The sequence below is a fragment of the Sturnira hondurensis genome, unplaced genomic scaffold, assembly GCF_014824575.4.
Source record: "Sturnira hondurensis isolate 20B ecotype Veracruz unplaced genomic scaffold, ASM1482457v3 Scaffold0006437, whole genome shotgun sequence".
Taxonomy (NCBI): domain Eukaryota; kingdom Metazoa; phylum Chordata; class Mammalia; order Chiroptera; family Phyllostomidae; genus Sturnira; species Sturnira hondurensis.
In genome coordinates, this window is record NW_028079068.1 from 10,402,342 (window position 1) to 10,430,085 (window position 27,744).

Here is a 27,744-nt window from a genome sequence, read left to right on the forward strand (position 1 = left end):
TCATGTAGTCAGGCTGACGTTTAATTACAAGGGACCCAGGCTCTTATACAACACAGGAGATGGGAGCCAGCAGCCCCCGCTAAGCCTCTCCAGCCTGGGTGGCTGAGGCTAAGACAACGGGGACACGTGAGACACACAGGTGGGCAGGGCTCTGGCACAGCGTGTCGTGCCCGAAGCTGAGGGTCGTGGCCCCTGGGATCTGCCCCCTTGGCCGGCCCAGGTCTGCCCTCACTCTAGCAGGCAGAACTCTGTCTCTTGCTGTCGCATGTTGGGTAATACATACAGAGCCACAGCTGCAAGAGCCAAGAACACCACGGGCTTCCACATCCCAAACATGTTCTGTGGGGACCAAAGACAAATGGTGAGTGCTCAGGCCTCTGAACCCTGCCCCAAGCCAGAGACACCCTGCCTGCTGGTGCCGGGACACCTCGGGACCACCAGGGCCCACTCCCTCTTACCTGCTGGGTAAACGCTGGAGACAGTGCGCTCCAAGTCCTGGAACGACCCTACGTGTACCACTTGAGGCCACACCTGTGCGTGTGCCCCGTGAGAACACCGGTTCCTGTGTGCAGAAGCACACTCAGAAGCCAGACCTCAGACTACCAAACGGTGGCAATGAGAAAGGACTGGATCCTGTGGCTAAAGGATGAGGGTAAAGGGGGCCTTTGGGAAAGGCAGCAGCACCTCACTAGTTTCACGGAGAAGCAGCCCAGAGTCAAGAGGCTGCTGAGATCCAGGGGGAAGTGAAGAGAGCGCCCCACGGGGTGCAGGTGGCCCCAACCCTTTGTGGACAATGTTGGCTCAAAGAAATTCAAGGAACCCGGTTGCTGGCCCTGGGAGGCACATGCCAGTGTCATTAGACACCCCCAGCTCCTGGGAGTGCTGAGGGCTTCCCGAGCATGTGTGGAGGCTGCCCGACCCTGCTGACTGCAGCAAGCCCCGCCGACTCGAGGGACAATAAACATCATTTAGGGAACAGGCAACTTTGGACAAGAAAATACCTACTTGGGGAAACAGTTTCTGCTTTTATTATTTTTCTTTTGTTTTTTTCTTTTTTTTTTTTTACTGTATTTATTACTTGAAACACAGAATTTGGGTTATAAGTCATGAGCTATGGTGTAACAGAAAGACAGTTTGAGAGAAGGGCGGCTATTGCCCATTGATACCCAGAATGCATCTACTTAGAGAAAAACGATCTACAGACAGGATTTTAAGCCAACTGTAAAGAGCAAAGAAAATCCCCCACACTTGGAAAGTTGCTAAAAAGAACATATGTAATGGGAAGCAAAACAACACTGGAGGCGGGTATATAATTTATGTAAGAAAATATTTACATGCTCAGATGCTTCTATCCTAATGTTCATTGCTAAGAATGTCAGTCTGATGTTCTTATAGGAGGAAGGAGCTGAAGCCCATAACGTGACCTGGTGCCCTTCGGACCAGGCAGAAGCAGGAGCCCAGACTGGCTGAGTGAAGGGCTGGTTTGGGCAGCATGAGCGGTAAGTCATGTCAGGTTCTCCTGTCAGGCTGGGGCATGAAATTCACCCATCAGCAGGTGATGTGTTATAACATAGAACTGTACCCCAAAACTTTATTAACCAGTGTCACCCCCAATAAATTAAAAAACAAAAAGTAAAATAAATTCACAGATCAAGAAAATCATGTTTTAGACTTAAGGTGTTCCACAAGGTTTTGCATGACGTCCTTGGAGAGAGTATGAGGAAGTGAGTGGGACGACGGTTTGTTGCTTGACCGTCCATAAAGTGACAGATGAGCTGGTCAAGTGCCTGCAGAGGCGGCACTGGAGAGGCTCGGGTCAGCCTTCACCTATAACCTGGATGAGGACATGAGGGTGTCAGCCCTGAGGGTGACTGAAGCTGGGAGGGAATGGGAACACTGTGAAACCAGAGTCAAGGTTAAAAAAGCTCTACAGGTTAGATCAATGGTTTATCTCTAATAGGGATGCGGGAAAAACCCTGTCTTGTATCCCAAAACTCAACTGCAGGTAGAGAATGGGGAGGGGTCACTCAGCATATGCGATGTGCAAAGGGGTTTTATAAACCACACGTGAAATAAATGAATGATGCGCTCTTAGTTACCAAGAGAAGTACGGTGTCTTCCTAATGACCTGGAAGCAGCCAAGGAAAATTGCTCAAAATGAGATGATAAGGGAAAGCAGGATTGAAATTTTACCTCTTGCTAATGTTAAGTGCTTAGAATTTGCTTCAGGACTTCCTGGCTGTAGCAGTCAACCTCACTGGACCTTCACTTTTATCAAACGTCAAGAGATAACAACAGCAGGGGCCCCACGGGCTGTTGCGAGATTTCAATGTGTTATTATGGATAAGGCGGCCAGAACGGTCGGAGCGGAGGGTGCATTTTGTAAGCATATGCTTTTTTACTCGGTGTTTTATCATTTGTAAAGCACTTTTATCTACACAACTCATCTGGTCCTCAACAAGGCAGGCAGAGATTTTATAACCCTTACGTTTGAAGAAACGCACATTTAGATTATGTATTTTGCCCCTTGGAACTAAGCTACAAGCAGCATGGACATACTCAACCAAGTTCTCTGACAACTGTCAGCTGGTTTCTGCCGTCACTGCCTCCACTTCTGGCTGGGGAGCTGAATATTGGGGTTCTGATCATGGCAGAACAATGGGCTCCGACCCTGGCAAGCTCCCCTAGGAGGACCCTTACGCAGGAGCTCCTTCTGCTCACTCTGCTTGGGCCTGGCTGCGTCTGAGCTGGAGGAAGGTTATGGCTGAATGCTCTGGGCCTCACCCACAGGGACTCAGAAATGCACAGGGGAGGAAGGGTACAGGGAGAGACCCATCACCGAAGGAGCTGAAGACTGTCCACGGGGCGTAAGGAGAACCCCTCAAAGTGTTGGGGAGTGGAGGAAGCAGAGAAAAGGAAATGGCGATAAGAACTACCAGCAAAGACTTCGGCTGCCACCCTGAACCTGCCCATTAGGCCAACCACACCCCACTCACCGGGATGTGAGGAGGAGGGTGGCAGTGGCTGGGGGAGCCTGAGAAAGAGCCAAAACAGGCTGAGAGGAGACTGCATGGGTTCCGGAAGGCAGGTGGAACCCCAGGGCTCCACCTCGGGCCCTAAGACCCCTCTCTGCCTCCTGAATTTGGTACCCTGCTGACGGACCAGATTACAGGCTGGCCAACTAGAAGGTGCCCAGAGAATGCCAGCCTTCGCTCCCCGAGGACACTAGAGTCTCTGGCTGGTGGAAACTTTTCACTAATACTACATTCTCTCCAGAAATCCCAGCTCAGGAAGCCATCTACAATAGAACCTGGCCCCCAAAACAGATAAACAGAACTAGAAGATATTTCCTGGCATTCTTGTTCTGATTTTTCTGGAGACCAGAACCCCAAATCAGAGAACTTCTCAGCAGAAAGTATATAATATGGGAGGGGTTTCAGTTCCGCTTCCCCAAAGGTTCTAGGATGAGTTGCAGCTACACTTACACACACACACACACACACACACACACACACAGGCCCGGGGCGGCCACAGCTCTCCAGGTCCCTCTCTCACCCAACAGGGGAGGCGCCAATTCCTTCAACTGTCATCCTGCGCAGTTGCAACACTGAGAGCTTGGTTCGGGGACTCAATAAAGAGCCCCGAGGTCAGCCTTGCAGACAGACATCAGCCCGTCAGAAATGGCTGGGCAGCTCTGAAAGTAGCAACAGTGCTGGGACCATCCCATTTTTTTTCCCAGCCAGAAGACAGAAACTCAAACCATGTCAACAGTAAGCATTCCAACTGCCTGTGTTGTGGAGACATGCTCCGAGATGTCACGGGCTTTGCTGTAACCCAAGGAAAGCCAGAGTGAACACTCAGACCCCAGGACTGCCTATTACAAAACGGCAAAAGCGAGAAGCAAGTAGCTGAGAGAAAAGAGAAAGAAAGAGGGGAGGCAAGGTCCACCTGCACCCTCCCTCGATCCCTCCGCAGAAGACCCAATCCCAGTACCTGTGTTAGGACGACGTCTCAGCCCACCAGCACCAGAGCAAAGCCGATATGACCACCAGGCCTACGAGAGGCAAGGAGAAGATGGGGGGACTGGGGGCAGGGGATGGCTGCAACGTATCAAATGAGAAAGAAGCACGAGGAGAGACCGGGACATGGAAGGTGGCATAAAAAGACATAAACACATGAATCCAACAGATAACGAAGATGAGAAAACAAAGGGAAAAGAGAGGGAGAGAGATTGAGAGGTTACACTGGGCAGTAAGAGCAGCAGGGTTGCTTCCCTGCTGCCTGGCCCTGGTTCTCCCCACTGGGAGCCTCCAGAGGGTGCAAACGGGAACAGGCTTGGCCGAGGCTTAGGTCTAAATCAGCTGGTGGGTCCAGCTCTTTCACCTGTCATATCCCCTCGTGTCCTGGCAAGCAGGGGCGGTCCGCACCTAGGCCCTTCCTATAGGAAACTCTGGAGAAGTGACACTTCGACAAGTAAAGCTGGGCTCTCTGGATGAGGAGGATGTGTGTGGTGTCACCCTGGGAAGAGCCCCTTTCTTGCCAGGCCACCTGTCCCTTTGTCAGGCCCGCTCTGGCTGCTTTCCACTAAGTCTTTAAATGTTCTGGGCTCTGGTCCCTACAATCCCCCAGGAGTGTAACACCGTGGTTGTAGGACAAAATGCACCTAAAACAAGCCGACGATGGAGAAGGGCCAGCTCTTGGCCTGCAGCAGTCTCCCAGAGAGAAGCAGGTTGCCGGAGGCAGCACCTGCCAATAGAGCTGCCTGCAGAAGACGCAGGACCCAATGGGCCAAGGGGTCACCTCCCTCTGCAGACACATGGGATGTGCTTGACTTTGGACAAATCAGGTCTGACCTCTAGAAAGATGGCACCGAAGGCCGGGGAATCTCTGAGGCTGAGCTGGCCCGTGGTGGAACACCAGAGTTCCAAGAAACACAACACTGGGGAAGAGGCCGCGGCTCTTCCCCCTCACATCCCAGGTAATGCCTGCCGTGGGGTCACAAGGGCTGCATGTGGGAACCTCGGCCACTGCCACCGACTGAACTGCCAGAAAGTAAGACGGCTTCCAAGTTGACTGCGACATCCCCCACAAGAGACTTATTTTCTTCCCCAGTGTTTAGAGGGACAGAAAGAACTGGGACTGTAAACCAAGGACTCAGTCAGGAAGGATTCAAACTCTTCAGGGAAGCAGAGCCGCCAGGGAACCTCAACCGGGGCAGGGACTCGGCTGGTCCGCACCCATGCAGATGTTCCGGGTGTTAAAACACAGAAACACTTTTGTATTTTTGTTGGTAAACGACCTAGGATACTCCCACCTCAACCTCTCAAAATCCAGCAGGTAAAGGGTTAGTTGGGGTTCTGGCCTGGTCTCCCTGGACTGGTCAAGGTCAATGACCCACTGTACAGACTGAAATATCCTACCACTTCTGATTACTCCAGGCCCCCGCCCTCATGTCTTGTAACACCCAGTGGGTGACACCAGCCCTCCACCCACTCCTAACAGCAACAGAGGTCACATTTACAGGGCACCGTGGGCAGGGGACTGAGTGACTAGCCCAGGCTGAAAGCCTTGCGCGTCCGCATCCCTCACACACTCATGCACTTAAGCAGGAAGACACCCTCCTGACACAAGTGACAAATGCCACCACGTAAATGAAGGGGGCAGGTCTCCAGTGACCACCCAGCAAAGGAGGTCTCTGTCCTATAGTTCCACGGCAGAGTGGGGTGAGCCTGCCATCTCCCGCAGAGAGACCACTCTCTCCAATTCTGTCTCCAGCTTCACTTTCCCCAAATGGGCCGCCTCAGAGACGCCCGGCCTCCACTCCTGCGGAAGTCCATTCAGGGCCGGTCACCCTGAATGCTGGGGCACCTTGTGAGCCCAAGGGCCCACTTCCCACTTCCTTTGGCTGCAATTACCTTTTTGCTCTCAGAAATTTTGAGGGGATTTTCCTCTGAACCTTCAGGGCAAGAGTTGTCATCCTCTTCATCTTGGTTGTCTTCTTTTCCCCCCTGGTCTTGGGACTCTTCAAATCCCGCGTCCTCATCTTCTGTGGACTTCATTTCTGTGGGATCTGGGGGCTCAGAAACTACTTCATTCCCGGACTCCTCCTTTGGTTCCTGTTCACTCTCCTCCCTCTCTTCCTCCTCCATTTCCTCTTTCTCCTCCTTTGGTTCCTGTTCAATTTCCTCCCTCTTTTCCTCCTCCGTTTCCTCTTTCTCCTCCTCTGGTGGATCATCTGCCTCCGTGTCGCTGGCCCTGAAGTACAGCACTACCTCCAGACTCTGTGGGCGGAGGCGGGGCAGGATGGGGGATGCTGTTACCTACGAAGATGTCTCCCCTCAACACAATGCTGAACTACCTCAAGAACACTCCGCTGCCCGTCTCGTCACAGTGCCTGGGCAGCACCGTGAGCTGGGACTGGTGATCTCTGTGCACACGGCACAGAGGGTAGTCACGCCCAGACTCTCTGGAGCGACACCTTTCTCTGGCCACTAACCACTCCAGACGGCTGTCAGAGCTAGCTTCCTGAGCTCTGCACCGCGCCTGCTCTTCCTACCCCTGCACAGCCACTCCTATTTTACCTGCTCCTCCTTTGTTTATACACAACTACTCTGAATAAGTTTCTCTCTTTTCATCCATTTGGCCCTTCTCTTGAGCACGTGACCCAGGAGGAACGGGGCCCCAGGAAACTGGGCTGGGTTAGCTGAAGCAGCGGTCCAGCCCAGCAGCTGTGGGCCTCTGGGGCTGTTAACTCCATGTATGCATGGTCTGTACTCTACCTTCTCCGTACCTCCACAGGAAAAGGGGGTGCACCAAATTGCTACCGAGACAGAACCACTCTGCACACCCTAGAGACCCCAGAAGCTTCTCCACAAATACCTCACCCGGTCAGATGGTGGTAGCGATCGTTTTCCTTCCCAGGACCTCATCTACCTTCCTGTTTCTGGCTACAGAGGTTACTACTCACCTGCCTGGTCTCACAGCCGGTCTGAGAACCCTCCAGGCTTGGCTTGGACACCTCTGTTTCTACCCCGTTGGCATTCTCGTTGGTGTTCTTATGGGCACTGTTTCCCCTGGTATCGGAGGACTGCTTCTCTTTGAGCTGGCGGAGCTCCTCCTGGCAGCACTGCAGCTGCCCCTCCAACTGCTCCTGCTCTGCCAGAAGCCGCCCCTGCTCATCCATGCTGGCCTGGTACTGCAGCTGCAGCTCCCGCAGCTTGGCCTGCAGCTCTCTGATCTGCGGGCAGCGGAGGGCCAGTTACCCGCAGCCTGGCCTATGCAGTCCGCCTGGGCCCTACCAGGGGGCCCTGCCTCAGAAAGTTCCCAGCTGGCCCCCGTGGGCCAGCAGACAATAAAGAAAACACGAGGGACCTGGCACTGGCGGCAGAACACAGTGACTGAGAAGGTGGACTCTCGAACCAGGCTGCCTGGGTTCAAACCTCAGCCTCACCACTTACTAAATGAATGACATCAGGCAAGCTACTTAAAAAAAAAACAAAAACAAACAAAAAATCCCCACAAACCATGCGAAATGAGCCTCTAAGGCAGTTTTACAAAGAGCTCCTTCCTCACCTGAGGCCCTGGATGATTTACATCTATGACCAAAACAGGATGCTTCAGGTTGTATTTTTACGGTGACCTGCTCGGAGAATAACTGGGGAGCCACCCCTCCCGAATGCTGGGCTTTATTCTATCACGGTTTTCAATGGGAATTCCTCCTCACCCGAACTGTTTCTCTATCAGGCACAATCACCCTGGGAACCGTGCTAAACACTCCTGAGAGTGGACCCGGGCACCTTGCCTCGCCCTGGAAACAGAGGCAAGTCCCAGCCCTGCTCGTTGACCCTGCCTTTCCTGACCTCTGGCCGCACATCAGGGTCTCCTTGGTAGGTACCAGCACTAAGCAACCTAGGCCCGAGTGCCTAATGCTCTCGGAACCTCTCCCATGCACACACGGAGACCCCCTCTGGACTGCAGACTGCTCTTGGTCAGAGACAGAGCCTTCTGTCCCACTGCTGGTGGGTGCAGAACACTCCTCCTGGCGTTACAACAGATTCAGGAGGGGCTGGGGCCTCTCCTCGAGGAGCTTACAATCTGGTGGCAGCGACAAGACAAACACACATAAACTGGCTACAGAAAATTGGCAGGTGAAAAAATATAACCCCACAGAAGTGCTCTAGGACACAGAGAGAAAGAGAAGCGGCAAAGGGAAAAAATGGAATTATTCAGAGTCTTGAAGACCCGGAAATCCCAGCATAGCGGGCACCCGAACAATGCCCGTCAGTGAGGCGGCAGATTGCCCTGCCTCCTGGGACTCTGTCCACACGGTGCAGTCTGGCAGGAAGGGGGCAGCCCCCTGTGCAGAGCAGGTAGCGAGCTCCTGTCCCTCTCTCCTCACTCGGCCTCTCTGCAATGGCTCTGGGGACTCCTACGAGAGACCCTGCCTCCCTGATGGCAGTTACCTCATTCTTGTCATTTTGGGAGCTAACAGGCTTCTCAAGGCCCTCGATGCACTCCTTGAACTCCCTTTCGCAGGCATCCAGCTCTTCCTTCAGCTCCGTCTGCTGGTCCAGGAGCACCCTCATGCGCTCCTGCAGCAGGTCGTGCTCCTCCTGGCTGAGCTGGTACAAGGCCCGCACTCCCTGCAGCTTGACCAGCACCTTGGCCACCACGTTGGAAAAGTGCTGTGGAGGGTGGGGGAGGAGTGACGGCGCCCTGGGAAGCACCTGCCCTCCGCCCCACTCTCTTTGCCAGGCCCTTCCTCGATAAGACAAGAACCTTCTTTCCCTGTCTGACATGCCACCTGGCTACTTTTACCTCTATATCTTCGGGCTCAGCAGGTTCGTCCTCAGTGCTGCTGACGTAACCCTTATAACGGGTGTCAGAGCTACCGCCGAGGCTGAAACCTGTATCGGCGACGCTGCTGCTGCTGCTGCTGCAGTAACTCTTCAGATAGGTTTCGGAGGTACTGCTGATGTCACTGTCATAGCTCCTGTGAAAGCTCTCTTCACTGGCCTGGGTGCTCTCGTAACTCTTGTGATAGCTCTCACAGCTGTCACTGCTGCTGCGATAACTCTTCCTGTAGGATTCGAGGCTCATTTTTATAGACGGGGACTGGGCTTGGAGCAACTGCATTTCTTCCAGGCAGAGCTGCAAGTCAGCCTGCAGCCTCTTCCGTTCCTCCAGGAGCTTCTCCTGCTCCTGCTGCAGCAGCTCCTGCTCCGTCCAGCTGGCCTGGTACAGGTCCTGCAGAGCCTGTATCTGGGTGATGATCACCCTGGACTGCCGAGAGCAGGTGGGAAAGTATCGTTACTCGAACGCTGCAGTCCCAACTGCACCCTCCTGTGCAGACGTCTGAGAGCACATTTGAGAGAACTGTTCACCTTCACGCTGTTCTCATGACAGCCTAGGTCACCAGCTTAGCCTACAGGTAACTGGCATGGGTCAGTTGCTTGCTCATTGGGGAAAATCTCCCCAGGGCAGGCACTCCATGTTTCCGGGCTCCCATTTCTGCACTTAGGTACATCCCTCTCTCCTTGGAACAGTACTGAGTGGGTCTCGAGAACACACTGGCTCCATACCCTACTCTCTTCTCAGCCAGGTGTACCATTAGTCTGACCTTTGGACTCAGTCTCCTCCCCTACCCCCAGTTCTAACATCGGCCTTGGCCTTGAATGTGAGCATACAAAGAATTCCTCCCTCAGAAGATGGGGAATTGGAATCGAGGTCTCACTCTGAGTCCCTGTACCTCCTGCCCCAATTCTGAATCTGGACTCTGGGCATGTTTCCCTGGCCCTCTGGGCCTGGCTTTTTGGCTGTTGATGCCCAGGATGAGATCCGATCAGTTAAGGAAATACTTTATGCCTGGTTCCTGGTCTCTGTGTCATCCAGGCTGAAATCTGCTGCCCCTGGAATCTGACCAAATCTCGCAATTCAGATTGCTGCTATTCCCTGAATTCCCCTGGCCAGGCCCATATCTGAATGAATTGATTTTGCCTAAACTGAAACAGTCTGCCTGTGCTTCCTTGCTCTTACTGAAACCTCAGGCCAAATTCACCCCCCAAACCTGAAAGACTTACACAGAAATCTGCACTAATGAGGCCTCCGAGACATGACCCCTGGCTGGTGACTAACCCCCCTGCCCTGGCTGTTACTCTTCTCAACAGTGCAGTGAAGACAGTGGGGTCCATTCCAAAAGACCCACCGGCTAGGAACTCTTGCCTTGGAAACGAATGGCCCGTACTGGGCTCATGTGGAACACTAAAAGGTTACAGATTTTATCACTGAAAAGTATACTTCTCAATGATCACCCAGCTCCCAAGAAAAGGATGATACTTTCGGAGTCAGTCCCAAGCAATCCAAACAAACACTAAATTACACTCATCTGGAAGACGAGATGTTGAAGGGACTGAGACCAAATTATCAGGTGTGTACAGACGTCTGGGTCGTCCCGGTTCTAAGTGCTCACAGGGATTGTCTGGGTGAGCACAGGGGTCTGGCCCTCAGGCCGTATCTAAAGCCACAGCTGAATGAGCCCAGGAGCACTCGTGGCTGGTGCAGGTCAGGGACACTGTCTGTCTCATCCTTACTCTGGGCTGAACAAACACAGGCCTTCTGGTCCCTGACCCTTCTGTGCAGCCCCTTTCCCTGCTGTCCCCAGAGCCTTCTCCCCGCCTCTCACTATGGTTACCTTGTCTCGACCACACTGGGAAGACTTAAGCGATTTGGAACTTTCCGGATGGTCCAACACTTCCTGGAAACGAGACTCTTTGAAGAGATGCAGCTGTTTATGCAGGTCTAGCTGCTCCTTCACTACACTCTCCTGATGCTGCACCAGCTGCTTCTGCTCCTCCTGCATGCTTTGGTAGAGCAGCTGCAGTTCACACAGGTCTTGCAGCTTTGTAAGCAGCTCCTCACTCTGTGAGGCAGGGTGGAAGGGAGGGGCAGGGACTGTGGTGGCCGCGGCTGCAGCAGGAAAGTCTGCTGCCTCCTTCCTGCTGGGGACCCTCCCCTTAGGAACCTCTGGGCTGGCCGTGCACAGCCCGTCTGGGCAGGGGCCGTCCTCCTGGGGAGATCTGCCATATAGAGTGATACTGATCTCTGATCTCGTACGTTTGGATGCATTTTGTAGTTTACTAAGTGCTTTCCAGTATATTTTCTCCAGATGCACTAAATATCTAAATATAAAACGCTGGGCAGAGTCCAGAACATCAAACGTATTTTAAGATGTAAAACCAGAGGAGCGGCTGGTTAAGAAAAATCTCCATCTCCACCCTTCCTTTTTTTTTCCCAAGTACAGTCCCACCTGGGAAGCTCCTCACAGCCACATCGCTGCAGTTCGCAGCTATTCACTGGCCGAGGTTACCTTCTGGAGGAGACCACATTTGGGCAGCGGGACCGTGAGCCTGTGCATCTCTTCTTGCAGCTGGCCCTGCTCCTCCTGCAACCTCCTCTGATCCTCCAGGAGCTCGTACTGCTCCACCTGCAGCTGCCCCATCTCTTTCTGGCTGGCCTGGTACTTTTCCTGCAATTCTGTCAGTTTGGAGAGCAGTGCATCACACTGTGGATGGGGTGGGGAGGGGCATGGAGAGACGGTTACTCCATAAGGCAGTCCTCTGCCATGTGGCTGGCAGAGTATTTCTGTGCCCTTCTGCCTCTTGTGATTTACCAGGGCCACCCTCCCTGTAACTGATTATCCTGAGTCACGCTGTGCTCATACAGGTTTAGATGCTGAGTAGGTATGCTTGGGATGGCTGTGTGACTGTGCTCTGAATTTCTTTTCCTTAGTCTCCTCCGAGAGCATTTTGAGTGAGATTGTTTCATTTCCCCGCCTCCCTTTCCTCTGGCCCTTTCCTTCGGTATATACCATTTTCCTTTTTAATTTTTTTTTGTTGTTGTTCAATTACAATTGTTTCCATTTCCCTAGCCCCCACCATTTGCTCACCATTTTCTACTTCCTGTTACTCTCATTATCCTAGATTTCTTTTTATTCCTAAGTAGGCTCCTTACCAATAAGGACTTAATTTCACCCTAATTTTTTCTTTTTTCCTATAATCACCTCTCAAACTTTTCAGAAAAGTATGCACTATTGCTAAATTTGGGTTAAGAGGACGAAATCATTCTATGATTCTAAAAACCAAAATCTTCTACTATCAGACTAATCTCAGTGCTGTTTTATGACCTGTGAGCAAACTCGCGCTGTATCCTGCATGCTGGATGTCTTCCACTAGGAGAAGAGGTAAGCAAGGCCCGCAGCCCCCGACTCCGAAGCTTAGTGGGAATGGGTGCAGGGGGGAGTGTGAGCCTGCAGGCAGAAAGGCAGGTGGACTGCTGGGGTGGCCCAGATGGCCTCCCCAGTTCTGTCTCTCCCGGAAGCCTTTCCCTGGGGACACAGCCTGCTGTCGGCTGTGGCAGGAGCTACTGAGTATTCTGGCAGAATGAGACTTGTTCCACGATTTTTTGAGCATCTTGGGCCTGTTCTTTATGATGCTTCAACACCTTTCCAGCTCCTGCCAGCAATCCCAAAAGTGCGTAACACTGGGTACCTGACAATGACTTGCATTTTATACACTATGAGAAACAAGGACAGCGGGAGTAAGGAAGGCTTCATTTACCACTACCAGGATTTATAACTGAAAGAGAGTGGGGTAAGATCAGTATTCTGTTCCGTTTAGAAGGTAAAAATGAAGCAGAGGGGACTTAACTACTGTGAAGTCAAAAAATAAACCCTAGAAGAGCCTAGGTCCTTCTCACCCAATCAGTGCTCCAGGCACAAGGGCATGCCGTCTGACACGCATCTGCAACCTGCTCTAGAAAATCAGACCTTCTCTTTCAGGTTCTAACAATCAAAGTTATCCACATGGCCCGACGCATAAGTTCTCCATGAAAATGACAAGGTATCATTACACATGGAATTATGTGCAAGCCTTCCAGTGTTCAGACTGGATCCAGATATACTGATCCTACTAAGCTGTGACTCAGGTCAAGGTCAAGGAAAACGGCTTTAAAGTTAACAGCATAGGGCTCTGTTTCCTGCCTTGCTGCACTCAGCTGTGATTGGACAAGAGCCCACCAAGCCCCTTGGGTAGATGGATGACTTCCTCTTCTGCCCTTCCCTCCTTCCCTCAGAGGACGTGTCCAGGAGGTCTCAGCTCCCTGAATTACAGTTACCTTATTACCACACTTTCCCTTGTCCTCTGGGATGGGCTGGGTCATCTTGAGCTGCCTCAGCTCCTGCTGGCAGAGCAGGAAGTCCTCCTCCAGCTGATCAAACATGTGCCTCTGCCGCTCCAGCTCGTCCTGGCCGACCTGGTACAGCTGCCTCACCTCCTGAAGCTCAGCCTGCATCTCCGCATTCTGGGGCAGGGGAGGCGGGCCCACCGTCACCCCAGGAACCCTGGTGGCCGCACTCTCTCCTTTCAGGCCATGACTAAGGAGGTCCTACCCTGACCTTTCCAGTCCCAGTTTCATCCCATTGAGGGCTCCCTGAGATGGACGAGTCCCTGCCAGGGAACTGGGGCTTCCATTTTGGGGAGCGGAGAAAGGAAAAGGGCTTCCTTTTTACAGGCCGATTTTCGGATTTAAAATCAGAGGAACCTGAGAGCATCGTGATTCTCTGAGATGACCTTTCTACTAGGCAACTCTTTATCGCCCTTGCCAGCAGCCCCTCCGTGGGCCTCCTAGCATCCACGGGCCCCTTAGCATCCCCGCGCCTCCTGCGTACCGGTCCTCACACAGCAGCTCAGCCTTTTCCCTGCTCCCTCACCTGACGCTTCTTTTACCTTCTCACTGCTCTCTTGGAAGCAGTCAGCGATGTCCTTGAGGCGCTGCACCTCTGCCTTGTGGTACCGCAGGTCCTCCTGCAGTTGCCGCTGCTCCTCCAGCAGCTTATCCTTATCACACATGACGTTCTGATACTGGAGCTGCAGCTTGTGGAGCCGGCACAGTAACTCCTATGGTGGAGGGGGCTTCAGGCAGTACTCCTGGGGTCCTCAACCCCCTCGCTCTTCTGCCCGAGTCACTGGCAGACACAGAGGGCCTAAGAATTGACTTCTCCCTGCCCTACATGCACTGGTTGTCCCCTCCTCGAACACGGTACTGGAGGGCGGCTGGTGTTTCTCACCCGTGGTGCTGCACAGGTGGCGGCTGGGTTATTTTAACTTTACTCCTAACCATCTTCCCCAAACCTCTGGGTAGCACCTAAGTTGCCCGTCTGGGTACTGTTACCTTCTCACTTTGGCTTTCTATGACTGTGGGTTTCATGATTTTGAGCTGCCGGAGCTCAGCCTGAAGTTGGAGCTGCACCTTCAAGAGCTCAGTCTGCTCATCCTGGCTAGCATCGTACTTTTGCTGTAGGGCACAGAGTCTGGTCTTCAGCTCCTCATTCTGTGGTGGGGAGGATGTGGGTAGAACTGTTACTCTCTAGAAATGGCAGACCCCTCTCCAGACCCAGTGGGTTCTTTTCCAGATGCAGACATCTTGACGAGGGTCTTGCCACAGGTCTCTGGTCTGGTTTCTTCTCTGAAGCAGACACTCAGTAATGACTACCATTTCTACAACGCAATGCTATGTGACTTCTCCAGTTGGTCTTCGGTAGCCTGTCCCCTGGTTGCAGGGCAAGAGCCAGCAGAGCACACGGCCTTACTCTGCGTTCATCCTCCCCGGAAGCGGTGACTCCACGGAGGCCCTTCTGCCCTCCCCAAGCTCCCTTCCCGTCCGTGTTTACCTGGGTGGCATGATGGGAAGTCTGAAACCGAAGCACCTCATTCTGTGCGCACTTGAGCTCCCTCTGCAGCCGCCTCTGCTCCTCCTCACTGGCCTGGCGATGATGCCTTAGCTCTTGCAACTCACAACACATTTCCTTACACTGTGTGGGAGACGAAACAGGAGGATGACTTACTACAAGTACCATGTGCACTCCAAGAACAGGCCTGGAAGGACACTGACATCAGGGAAACAGGCAAGGCCCCAGAGTACTACCTCCCGCCACAGTGCCCTGGTCCTGTGTCTAAGGAGGCGTTCCCCGCACAGTCCAGGAGAGGGTGAAAAGGCAACGGAAAGGGCCTGCCCCCCACCTTGTTCTGCATGTCGAACACCCGCTCCTCCGCTCCCAGGAGCTGCTGCCGCAACAACTGGGTTTCCGAGTCAGACTCCAGGAAATCCACATCCACAGTCTGAGACTCTGTTGACACCATACTCCGTAGGGTTTGGGACTCCAGCCACTTTTCCGTTGCTCTTCGTGTCCTGTAACCCAGAACCCCAGAGCCACGTTTGGGAGAGAGTTCGGCCTAACATCGTCTGCCGAGTGTACTTGGTCCTGATGCCTTCATCTCAGGCAAAAAAAAAAAAAAAAGTGGTAAGGAGCCTTTTATTGTGATTTCTCTCTCAAATAAACACACTTAGAGTGGTACAAAGTCCCCAGACAGGCAAAGCTCTGTTTGGCTCTTGGAGATTTTAAGAGTGCAAGTTGGGCTTGAGGCTGGGCTGGGTGTCAAGCCGGCTCCAATCTGGAGGCCACCGGACTGGAACAAGACCATGTGGACAACAAAGGAATCACTTCTGAGTTACTCTAGGGCACAGCAAACCAGACTCTAAGGCCTCGCATGGAAAGAAACTAAGTTTTTGAACTCACTCAACTCTGGACCTAGGCAATGGGGTTGGATCCCCACACCTGCTTTTAGGCGGTATGCACATCCTTCGGACATCATGGGAAGGATGGGGTCTCCAGGAGGAGGGGGTGCTCATTAGCCCGGCATCTGCCTTTACCAGTTCTAGTCGGGGAACAGCCCAGTCCTACAGCGCCCCACCAGCCTCCCGGCTGTACCTCTCACTCTCCAGATCTGCAAGCTGCCCCGTGAGGCTGCTGTTGCTCTCCTGCAGGGCCTGGTACTCCTCGTTCAGGAAGCGGTAGCGATCCCGCAGTTGCTGCAATTCTTCTGCAGAGGACAAGATGAGAGAGAGAGGTCCTAGGAAGAAAGCGCTGATCACCAGCGCCCAATTTCCCTGCCTAGAAATCTGAGAGCTAAAGACTGAATAGCTCCTCTTTTTCTAGAGACAGAAGAGATCCCACACAGAGGCTTAGAAGACAAGGCCCAGAAAGTTCCACACCGCGGTGGGTCTATGCTGTCTTTCAAGAGGCTGCCCTTTTCATCTTCCCAGAAGATTCACCCTGTGTGGCCATCTTCAAACCCCCACAGAATCTTGGGATTTTTAGGAGCTTATGAGGGTTTACTGTATTTAAAGTTTTTGTTCAACTGTTTGATTACCTTCCTATTATACTTTTAGTACAAAATGCTGAGAAATGGGAACTGCCAGGTGTCACACGGTCAGTCCTGGCCTCTCGGAGACAACCCAGGTGTCTTAGAGGTCCCTTCACTTCCTTATCACCAGACCAAATACACTGGCCTACATGTGGTCAAGAATTCTGATGGTTTTTCATCTGTTCACAGAAGGGCCCACCTCAACCAGACCCATGCACCACCCTCTGGCATCTGCAGAAGTCTAGCTGAAATGCCCCAACCTAAGTACCAGGTGTGTGTGTGTGTGTTTTTTAATCCTCACCCAAGGATATGTTTATTGATTTTAGAGAGAGAGGAGGGAGGGGGGCGGAGAGAAAGAGAGAGAGAACGAACATCGATCAGGTGCCTCCTGTACCTGCCCTGACTGGGGATCAAACCCGTAACTTTTGCTTCACGGGACGATGCTCCAACCAAGATACCCAACCAAAGCCCAACACTTTTTAATGCTGTGATAATAAAAATACCCATATCTGTATTGTTTCTTTACAATTAAGAATTACTTCTCTTAGCCCTGACTGGTATGGCTCAGTGGACTGAGTGCTGGCTGGTGAACCAAAGGGTCAGTGGTTCGATTCCCAGTCAGGGCACATGCCTGGGTTGCGTGCCAGGTCCCCCTGCAGGGGGCGCACAAGAGGCAACCACACATTGATGTTTCCCTCCTTTCCCCTCTGTCTAGAAATGAATAAATAGCTCTGGCTGGTGTAGCTCAGTGGATTGAGCGGGGGCTGGGAACCAAAGGGTCACCAGTTTGATTCCCAGTCAGGGCACATGCCTGGGTTGCAGGCCAGAGCCCCAGTAGGGGGCACGTGAGAGGCAACCACACATTGATGTTTCTCTCCCTCTTTCTCCTTCCCTTCCCTTCTCTCTAAAAGTAAATAAATAAAATATTAAAATAAAATAAAATAAAAACGAATAAATAAAAATCTTTAAAAGAAAAAAAGAATTACTTCTCTTAGCATTCTACTGATACTGAAAGATCACTTAACTTGCTCTAATTAGCACGCAAGGCCTACTTGTCAGCTTCAACATCCTGAAGTTCACTTTCAATTTTAACTCCAATCAGAAGTCCTTGGAACAGTGCAGATTATCATAGAAGAGAGGGAGGAAACTAATCTTTATGAAAACCGACCATGGGCTAAGCATTAGACGTGATAGTTTCAGCCCCAGATTTAGTCAGTGTGTGCGCGTGTGCTTTCAACAAGCTATGCATCTCACTGAATTCCCAAAATAGCCCTGTGAGGTTTCCTTTTCTTTTTTTAAATAACCTTTTAATTTTAGAATAGTTCTAGATTTACATAAAAGTTGCAAAGAGTGCAGAATTCTCTGGGAGAGTCCTCACCGAGCTTCCCTATTGTTAACATGCGACAATGGGTACGTGTGTCCTGACTGAGGAATCTGGTTGGTGCGTCTCTATTAACTAAACTCCACACTTTACCATATTCCTCTACATTTTCCCTAAGGTCCTTTTCCTATTCCAGGATCTTGTCTAGCTATAAAGTTTCATTCAGCAATTTTTACATATATGGAAATGGAGGTCCAGAGAGATAATAAGGAGCCTAAGTTTATTCTGCTGATCAGTGGAGCTGAGATGAAGAGCTGAGGCCCGTGTAAGCCCAGCCCAAGCCTTTCCACTGGGCGGGCCACGCTTTCCTCACATCAACAGTCCAGAGGCTTTCAGAGAGGCTTGTGACAGCTGGGAAACCTTGCGCTTCTTTGATTCCTTGTTGATTTGCTTCTACTTGACCAGGCCTAATACAAGGCCTCCCATTATACCCAGATCATCAATCTAGTCTCAGAATAAAGGCAAACTCTCTGATGTCATGAATCCTAGCAACTAGCGGGGAACTCATGGAAAGCTTGTGAGCTCTGAGCATTTGAGTGCCTCATGTATTACTAGAAATAACCTCCCTTCTTCTCCAGCTGTCTTGTGATTTGTTGTGCCCCCTAAAGCCTCTACTTTGGGGAGAGCTAAAGGAGCCTAAAAATTAGCATCCTGAAGCCTGAGAGCAGGACTGGAGGACCACCCTGCCCCGCCCCGCCCCGCCCCGCCCCCGCTGCAGAAAGCAACCCAGGCAAAGCGCCATGATGCCAGAGCAGCAGGAAGAGTTCCCCAAGGTGACAGGCCCCTGGACTCCCACCCCAGAACCGTCTTTCCCAGGAAAGACTTCAGCAGAGTCAAGTCAACAAATGCCAGGCAGCTAGCTCTCTGAGAAAGAATTCTCAGGGTATACCTCCAAGGTGCTATTTCTTACACCATTGGTTCTGTGCCACTGGGTAAGTTTTTCTCCCTTACAGTGTGGACTTCAACCTGGAGGTTTCTTTCTAGAGGTTCCCAGCTCATGATCTAAGACCACCTTCCGCCATCTTCTCGTACACTGCCTCCCTCTGCTGGACTTTGCCGACACACCAGGAGGAGCGCTTGCACTCTCATACCTTGCAACCCAGAGAAATCTGAGAGACTATAACTATTGGATGGGTCAGAGCTCTTCATCTCCATTTCTGCACGGAGGGAGGCGATCTCCATCTCATATTCTCCCCGAATGCGGTCCATGTCATCAAGTTCATTTTGCATGCGGCAGAGGTCCTCCTGCAGGGATGCTATGTCACTCTCATGTTCAGTCACAGAATCCTCCGCGGCTTGTCGCAGATTCAGGATCTCCTCCCGGGCCAGATGCAACTCTCGTTCCATTTCCTTAAGTTCACATTCTTTCTCACGCTCTAACAGGGAAATCTCCTCCCGCAGAGACCTCAGCTCACCTGCAAAGCACAAACGGTAGGGTGGTCAAGAGGATAAGTTAATTAATCTTATGTGTTCTAGAGGCACAAAGGTAAAGGCAGACTTCATTTTGTATCTGGAAACTCCTGGCAGCATAGTCTGGGCTATTCCATAGCCCATCAGAGAAGCATAGCTTCATCGGCATGGAATAAAAAAATACATTACTTAAGAAGGGAACAGAGAGTGAATCGATGCAGTAAGGTAGTAGAAAGGTAGATTTTGACGCTTGGCACCAAAAACAACAATTCACGTGACTGAAAACAAAAAGTATTATTAGTGCTTCTAAGAATCACCTAACAGGTAAAAGCCAAAACTAACTTGCAGAATTTTACTGACGTCCTGAGTCTTCTAAAACATTCTCTGACTAGCCCTGGCTGGTGTGGCTCAGTGGATTGAATGCCAGCCCGCAAACCAAAGGGTCGCTGGGCCGATTCCCTGTCAGGGCACAAGCCTGGGTGGCAGGCCAGGTCCCCAGTAGGGGTGCTCGAGAGGCAACCACACATTAATGTTTCTCTCCCTCTCTTTTTCCCTTCTAAAATTAAATAAGTGTTTTAAAAATTAAAAAAAAACCCTCCCTGGCCAAAAACGATTTACACAGATTATTCTCATCTATTCAGTCTGGGAGCTTAGAATAGGAGCCTCAGGGCTCCCATGAATGGCCTGCGGTAAGTACTGGCCGTACAACAATGCATATTTAGACTTCACAGCTGAAATTCACACATAGGTTCATCACACGATAACCAAACATGGGAGATTGACAACCTACATGCAGATTGACAACCTACATGCAGATTGACAAAGGACTGTTGAAACTGATGACGGTTAAATAGAATAGCAGCAGCCATTTAAAAGGAAACGGCAGGTTGCCCTGGCTGGTGTGGTTCAGTGGTTGGGTGCTGGCCTGTGAATTCAGAGGTTGTCAGTTTGTTTCCGTGTCTAGGGCACAAGCCTGGACGGTGGTAGGGTCCCCAGTGCGGGGTGCAAGGAAGGCAACCACACATTGATATTTCTCTCTCTCCCTTCCCCTCTCTAAAAAATAAATAAATAAAACCCTTAAAAAAGAAAAAGGCAGGTTTATAGAGAAGACATGAAAAGGTTTCCATAATATAATAACTAGAAAGAAAAATCAGCTATACAATATATTGCATTGTATTTTTGCAAAAAATTACACATACACTATATAACACAAGTATACAAAGACATAAATAGAGGTGTGGAAAGACCTGTGTGTGAAAACCACCCCGCAGTTTTGCAGCATGTGTGTGTAGAACCTCGGTCTCACTGACTTGGCTACTAGCTTCATGAAGTCAGGGAACATGTCTGTTTTGCTGATTATAGCTCCAGGATTTGTCACAGTAACTGACACAATGCAGCTTGATAAATATTTGCTGTACTCATGCATAAATGAGGCAGGGGGCCATCTAACTGAATAAACTTTTACTGACTACTATGAGACAAAAAATTTGGCTCATACTGCAGATACAAATGCTGGGTGGCCAAGGCATCTTAGAGGCAGGGGGAAAGGTCTCCCACCCTATTCTCCCAAGTTCTCTTGTGCACCTCCAGGCACACCTTTGCCAGCCTTTACTTCTCCAGAATGATCCCAGCTGCCTCCTCTTCTTGGTCTATTCAAGTATTAATGGATCGTCACCTCTGTGCCAAACTCAAGCATCTCTCCACTGAGCTTCTCTGACTTCCTTCCAATTTGAAAGGAACAGAGTCCTTGCTGTACCCACTACTGAACAGTACAGAGGTGGTCTGGCTCTTGGAGCTTGAAGTCCAGTGAGGAACACACACGTCAACTGGCCATCAAGATAAAGGGTGGGCTTCTGTGGGGGTTGACCAAGCTCCACTTCCCTACTGTGCGTTTGTGGTTTGGTTTCAAATCTCCCTTAGGCTCTGCTCTGGGGTGTAGCCCTAAAAAGCGACGTGCTCAAGTCTGGAAGAAGCGGAGGACTGTCTCCCTTCACCTAAGAAAGCTCTTCATCAGGAACACAAAGGGCAGGACCTACAGAGGCCTGAGGGGCGGGGCTTGCAGGCCTGAGGGAGGGGCTTATCTAGAGGCTGGACAGGGTGGGCCCTAGCTGGGAGTTGGAAGGGGTGGAGCTGGGTTCCAAAGAGCAGGTACCGGTTGATAGTGGCGCTGGGACCTACTGGGAGAGGCCTAAGATCCGGGAATCGGGCTGCAGTTCAGAGAAGTCAGTTGTCACTTACTTGTTATGACCTCCATCTTGTTGGCCCCCCTTAAGTGGTCTCCCTGGGGGGCCTTCCTCCACCGGCCGGTCCCGGCCCCGGAGGGGCTGTGGCGGCCGGAACGGCCTCTCAACACCAGCTACCTCCGAGGCCGCGCGCGCCCCCTATCGGCGGAAACGGGCAGCGCGCGTGCGCAAGGACAGTCTGTTTATTCGGGGGGGGGGGGGGGGGGTGTGGTTTTTTTTGGGGGGGGGGGGGGGGGGGGGGGGGGGCGGCCTGGCCGGGGGGGGGGTCTGGCGGGGGGGGCGTGGGGGGGGGGGGGGGGGGGGGGGGGGGGGGGGGGGGGGGGGGGGGGCTCGGGATTGGCTTACAGCCACTCTCCCCCACCCCCTTCCCCCGCTTGGATGAGAACTGATGCTAGAAACAACCCTTCCGAGTAGAAATTGCTCTAGAACTTTGTTTTCCCACGTAGTTGACTGCCTTTCTACTTAGATTCTGACTTCCTTCTTATTTGAAAGGAAGAATGTCTCTTATCCAAGCAAAGGCCTTTTTATACCGTATTGGATCGTTTCCGTCCTCATAAAAAGATGACCTAGCGTGTCCTACGCTAGGTCAAACAAAACAAAAGGAAACGAAAGACCAAAACCCAAACCAAAACTCTCCTTTGACTTCATTTCCTATTCCTTTATTTCTCTGCCTCTTCAAACATGACTACTGGCCTTCTCCTGGCTCACCTTCTCCACTGGCCCGCCCTCTTCCTCTTCATCCCAATCCAGACTTCCATCTTCTCTGAAATATCTCAGAGCCCTCCATCTTGCCAAAGCAAATGGCCATCTTACTTGACTATGCAACTTTAGACACAGTTGATTGTTATCTCCTTGAAGTACTTTCTGCCCTTGGCTTCCAGGGCATCAAAGGCTTCAGTAGATCCTTCGATCTCACTTTTTGTTCATTTATCCTTCTATATGGGATCTTTAAATACTGGAGTAACTCTGGGACTGGATCCCTTCTACTTTTCTTCCTGTCTCCCAGGGATTTCATGGTTCTCTCCCACAGATCAAATGTCATCTCTATGTTAATGACTCCCAGGTTTTATCTCCTATATCTCCCTTGGTTCTAGATCCATATATCCAATTTAACATATTTATGAATCTCATTAGCTATTTCAAACTCAACATGTAGAAAACATGTCTTAAATGCTTTCCCTAGCCCCCAAGTCTTCCCATCCCGATAAATGACACTACTATCCAACCAGTTTAAGGCAGTCGTCTTTCATCGATCTCTTATACCCCATCCAGTTCATTAGAGTCCTGAAGGCTTGACCTTCAGAATCCACTGTGAATCACCTCCAGTGAATCATCATTTTAATCCAAGCACCCACCGCCTCTCTCGAATGGACTACTGCAATAACTTATTGACCAGTCTCACTGTTTAGACTCTGTTTCCTGCACCTAGTTTCCACACAGTGGCCAAAGTGCTCCTTTTAAAAATGTAAAGTAGCCCTGGCTAATGTAGCTCAGTGGATTGAGCACAGGCCTGCAAAGCAAAGAGTCCCAGGTCTGACTCCCACTCACAGCACGTGCCTGGGTGGCCATGGGGCCAGGTCCCCAGCTGGGGGCCACATGAGAGGCAACCACACATTGATGTTTATCTCCCTCTCTCTTTCCCTTCCCTTCTCTCTAAAAATAAATAAGTAAAATCTTTAAAAAATTCTAAATGTAAGGTAAATCATATTACCCCTGCTCAGGTTTAGCCCCTCCCACTTTTTTTTAAAGACTTTATTTATTTATCTTTAGAGGCGAAGGGAAGGAGAGAGGGAGAGAAACATCAATGTATGGTTGCCTTTCGGGCATCCCCTGCTGGGAGTTGGCCTGCAGGGAACTGGCCTGCAACCCAGGCATGTGCCCTGACTGGGAATCGAACCGAGATCATCTGAGTCGCAGGCCCGCGCTCAATCCACTGAGCTACACCAGCCAGGGCCCCTCCCACTTTTTTGGATAAAAGCCAAATCTCTCAGTGGGCCTACAAGGCCCCTTGTACTCTGGCCTCTGCCTCAGAACTCTCTTACCAGGGTCCTTCACATGCACTTGGCTTCGGCCACAAGGCCTTTGTTCCATCCTTCAAACACAATGAAGCTCATTCTTGCCTCTGAGTTTCTGCAGTCGTTATTCCTTCTGCCTCACGTGCTCTTCCCTTAGATCTTTCTCATTATTCAGGCCTTAGTTCAAATGTCATCTTCTCAAGGGGACTCTAACTACCCCGTGAAAAATAAACTCCCATCTCACCCCATCTCTATCGTATTGTTATATCATCTTCATAGCAGTTATTGCCACCTGAACTTGTGCTGTTTCCGTTCTGCTTCTCCCTATTAGAACTTACTGTTTGTCAGGGCAGGGATCTGGTCTGTCTTGTTCACAGCTGGTCCTCCAAGCACATAGGCAATTCATAGACAAGTAAACTAGCCCCGTTTTATAGATAAGGAACCAAGTTTCAGAAAGATAAAAGTGACTTGCCCAAGAGCACAAAGCTTGTGAGGTGGCAGAGCTGGGCCCAAGAGTCTAGATGATCGCAGACCAATGCTCAAACTCTGCCCCGTGCAACCCCCCTCCCCCATGTCTCTCCCCTACGAACTGTCCACTTCTCCCTTTGCTTGCATCTTCTTTCCTTTCACTCCCCCCCCCCCACCTTTGCTTTGTCCTCTCCAGAGCTATTTCCTGGCCTTCTTTTTTTCTCCATTTATACTTTCCTTTTGCCTGATCTCCCTTCTCCTGGGAGAGTCCCTGCTGTTTTTTAGGACAGCTCCCCTAAACCTTCTGGGAGCCCACAGAAGGGACAAAAGCTCCCTCTTTAGTCGGTGGCGCAGTGGGATGTGGGACACCTGCCTTGCTGCTTCCCGAAGACAAAGGGGATGTGGGCGTTAGAAGAAAGGGATTTGGGGGCCACGGCTCCATCCTAGGGAACAAAAGAAGTGTTCTCATGCGCTTCACTTAAAAGATGCATAGAGTCCCCTACAGTCACATCTCATCGGCTCACTGCTCTTCCCATGGTGCCCTTGGAGGGTCAGGAAAATGCAATGCACTTTGGAATTCAATCCTGATCACCTACCCCTGGCACTGACCAGGAGAACCAAGGAGAAGAGGTGTAGGTATAAAGGGAGGCAGCTGAAAAGGAAAAAAAGGAGAGTTAACCACGGGAGAAGGAGTGAAATGGGAGGGCAAGAAAGGGAAGGGGAAGGCAGAAGAGCCAAGCAGAGATGCAAAAGGAAAGGAAGTCAGGTAAAGAGGAGAGTGGAGAAATGATGAGAAAGGGTGACGCCAGTAAAGAAAAAAGAGGAGACAGTACTGAATTAGGTTATATCTGTCCACTATGCTTCAGCCACACCCTCAGGACAGAAGTACCCAGACAGCCACCACCTCCGCAGCCTGAGGCCTGGGAAATACCTTGGAGCTGCTGGATCTGCTTGGTGAACACCTCTGCCTGCTGGGCGCTGGCCAGCCGCTCATCCTCCAGGAGCCCTGCAGGGAGAGGGGACCGGCATCAGGCCTGGGATCCAGCAAGCACAGTGCCTCTGGGCCCAGGCTCCCTTATCCCACCACGGACACTCACCCTGCAGCTCCAGGGAGTCGTCCTCGTGCTGCCCTGCCAGTTCCCGGGTCTCTTCCAGCTCCGCCACCAGCTGTAGCACCTGAGCCCTCAGCTCCTCCAGCTCTGTCTCCGTGAGGCTCAGGCCGCGATGCTTGCCCAATGACAGGGAGCCCACACTGCCACCTTTCTGCACTTGCTCCTCCTCCTCTTCCACCTCTTCTTCTTCCTCTTCCTCCTCTTCTTCCTCCTCATAGAGAGCTGGAAGCAATACTTCCCCTAGGAGAGAACACCATCCTAAGGAGTCAGAAGCGTCTCTCCCAGGTCCCTTGAGGGCAGGCCCTCAAACTCACTCTCCCAGGGAGAGATGGTATAATAGTGCCACCTGGTGTCCCCCAAGGACCCCCTCCCTGGGCAGGACCTGCACTCATGAGTCCTCAGGGGTGAGGGTCAAGTTTAGAGGTAGCCCACCCCCCTCCCAGGCCCTTTCTGGACCAGGATAGCACCTGGGAGCCTCCCGTTACTGCCTTTGGGCCCACTGAGCCACCGGGGGCTGACGCGGCCATGTGCAGCTTGCACAAGGGCACCTGCTCTCCCAGTCCTGGCCTCTGGGCAGTGGGGTCAAGGAGTTGAAAAAGGATTCAACACTGGGTATGATTCAGGCCAAACAGGGCATGAGTTACAGTTTGAGGTTTTGTAAAGTTAAAAAATTACCCCAGTGGCTTGTGGGAAATAGCCCTTCCATAATAAAAAGGCATTACCTGTCAGGAGGAATAGCAAGGAAACACCTAAGTGAAGTGATTCTGAATGTTTCACTGATCGAACATGGGGGCCCTTTCAAATGTGCTTCTTTTCGAAATATTTTACAAAGTCCACCTTCCTTCTTCCTGCTGAGTGTTTGCAGGGTTGCAAAGGGTCTCTGATCCCTTTCCTGAGTGTTATGAGGCCCCTCTTCTCTTGGTGACTACAAGGCAGTTTTTCAGGGGAAGTGTGAGAATGTGCTTGTGTGTGGAAGGAAGCCTTTACTGCATTAAGAAACTGGGGTGTGCTGGTCCCCAGCCTCTGGCTGGTGAGCACCCCTCCTTTACTGCAATGCAGTTCCTCTAAATAGCAAAAAACCTTGTCTGGATGGTGATTATCCGCTTCGTTTTAAAATTCTAAACCCCTGGTCTCACTTTATCCAATAACAGCAGCCTTAGTTTCATCTGGGGTCCCTTGAATCATCGGTTCCCCGCCCCCCCCCCAAGAAAGCTGGGTTACCCGTGCACAGGGGTCTGGGGACACTTCACAAGGAGTCGTGGGAAACGGACCAGCATCCTGGGGCCTGTTGTTGACAGCAGCCACGGAGTCCCACGAGTGTGGTGGGGACACACGAGTGTGGGGAGGTTGGCCTTCTCCCCTGCCCCCTCCCAGGCAATATCTGTCAGGCAGGAAGCTCTCCTAGAGAGCCAAAGCCACAAGGCTTGTGTATGAAGTTGGTGGTGACACCAGAAAGACAATTCACATGCTCACTTGCCTGCTTTTCAAAACAAGAGACAGCTTGGGATCTGGGTCGGGAGGCAGTGAGAACAACCCCCCTGCTGAAAAGCTGCTTCAAAGCCCTGTCCAACTGAGGCCTCTTCCTGCCTGGCAGCTCCTGCAGGACGCACAGCATGGCTGGGGGGCTTAAGGCCCCAAAGGGAACCTCCTGGCACCTTCCTCAAAGCCTGACCCTCAGGAGGGGTGGCGGGGGCTCAGGTGAACTAGGGAAAGAGCTGTGTCCTGGCTCACAGTTCTGGGGGTGAGAGGGACGAAGGGGAAGGGAAGAGAAACTGGGCAAGGGGAAGGGAAGAGAAACTGGGCAAGGGGCAGAGAGAGGAAGCTTTCTGGAAAAACTCACCCTCCATAGCTTGCATCCCCCGGCGCTCCAGGGACGCCCAGCGTTGGCCTTTCTTCCTCTCACAACCCTCAGAAACCTCGTAGGAACCTAAAGTGGTCACTGTGGGACCTGCCAGCGGGGAGAGAGGAGGAACCGTCTGACCAGGGAAAGCTGGGGGTGGGGCGCAGGGGAGAGAAGTGGACGTGCCTTCTTGCCCTTTGGAGCCTCGAGGTTTTTAATCCTGGTGGAAGTGCTCGGTTTACTCTGCCCAAAACTGCGACTCTCCCCCTGATCAGCCACCCCTTGAGCTGAGCCTGCAGGGCCTTGCAGGGACCCCGCCCTGCACCCTCCTGAGCACCCCCTGTTCCAGGCTCCTCTCCCTTGCACAGGCGGAAAGAGTGTATCTCTTTAGCCCAAGGGGGACAGGAGGAGAGAGGCAAGGGTGGGAGAGGGGGCCGGGCATGAAGAAAGGGTGAGGTGGTGCGAGAAGGGAGGCAGGTGATGGGGGCGGGGCTGTGGGAAGGGGTACAGGCCAGGGCTGCTGCCCTCCCCTCCAGGCTTCACCCCTGGACCCCGCCCGCCCCACCCTCGCCGCACGCTCAGAAGCCTTCGGGGGACGGAGGGGTGCAGGGGCTGCAGCCCCCAGGGCAGGAAGCACCACCGAGCTGGACATACGAGATGGAGAGGGCTCAGGAGAGGGGCTGTTGGAGAGGATGCGGCCGGTGGCAGAAGACCCAGCTCGGAAAGATGGAGACCGGGCCCGGGTGGGGGGTGGGGGGTGGGACGGAGGGAGGAAGACTTCGGAGGGAGGGAGGACCTGGGGGTCCGCAGGGAGGAGAGATGGGGAAAAGGAAGGAGCGGCGGTGGAGAAGTGAGGAGGGGGCGGCTCTGACCTGGGCCGGGGCAGCTCCAGCTCGCCGCGCCCGCGCCGGCCCCGGCACCCGCCTCCATGGCCGCTCGCTCGGCTCCGCCGCCGTCGCCCGAAGCAGACGCCGCAGCGGCGAGGCCCGGACCCGGAGCCGGGCGGGCGCGGGGGA

At 52.2% G+C, this 27,744-nt stretch overlaps 1 protein-coding gene across 13 annotated transcripts; it reads right to left on the reverse strand.

Annotated features, from left to right (window-relative positions):
- On the reverse strand, positions 1-27,701 carry CCDC136 (coiled-coil domain containing 136). Of its 13 annotated transcripts, none has more exons than XM_037049245.1 (19): positions 27,601-27,701; positions 26,729-26,836; positions 24,874-25,128; positions 24,708-24,782; positions 18,732-19,055; positions 15,824-15,935; positions 15,075-15,243; positions 14,726-14,866; positions 14,227-14,385; positions 13,782-13,952; positions 13,171-13,356; positions 11,366-11,560; positions 10,691-10,918; positions 8,818-9,282; positions 8,463-8,684; positions 6,968-7,237; positions 5,916-6,281; positions 3,994-4,100; positions 281-339 (listed from the first exon to the last, which is right to left on the reverse strand). In XM_037049245.1, exons 1-18 carry the CDS (start codon positions 27,656-27,658, stop codon positions 3,999-4,001), a joined length of 3,606 nt encoding a protein of 1,201 aa, XP_036905140.1. In that variant the 5' UTR covers positions 27,659-27,701; the 3' UTR covers positions 281-339; positions 3,994-3,998. The 13 variants fall into 13 exon arrangements, with proteins under 13 accessions (XP_036905139.1, XP_036905143.1, XP_036905142.1 ...); XM_037049246.1 differs by lacking the exon at positions 281-339 and adding an exon at positions 3,142-3,874; XM_037049244.1 differs by lacking the exon at positions 3,994-4,100 and having other exon boundaries at positions 1-339.
- Positions 27,702-27,744: the final 43 nt, after the last annotated feature.

Bases quoted from the DNA above. Each gene is read 5' to 3' on its own strand.
- CCDC136 (XM_037049244.1), bottom strand. From the start codon at position 27,658: ATGGAGGCGGGTGCCGGGGCCGGCGCGGGCGCGGCGAGCTGGAGCTGC. The intron at 19,056-24,707 runs GTATTTCCCAGG...TGTGCTTTGCAG, and splicing joins GCAGATCCAGCAGCTCCAAG to GTGAGCTGAGGTCTCTGCGG. The intron at 15,244-15,823 runs GTACAGCCGGGA...TCTGGGTTACAG, and splicing joins GCAGATCTGGAGAGTGAGAG to GACACGAAGAGCAACGGAAA.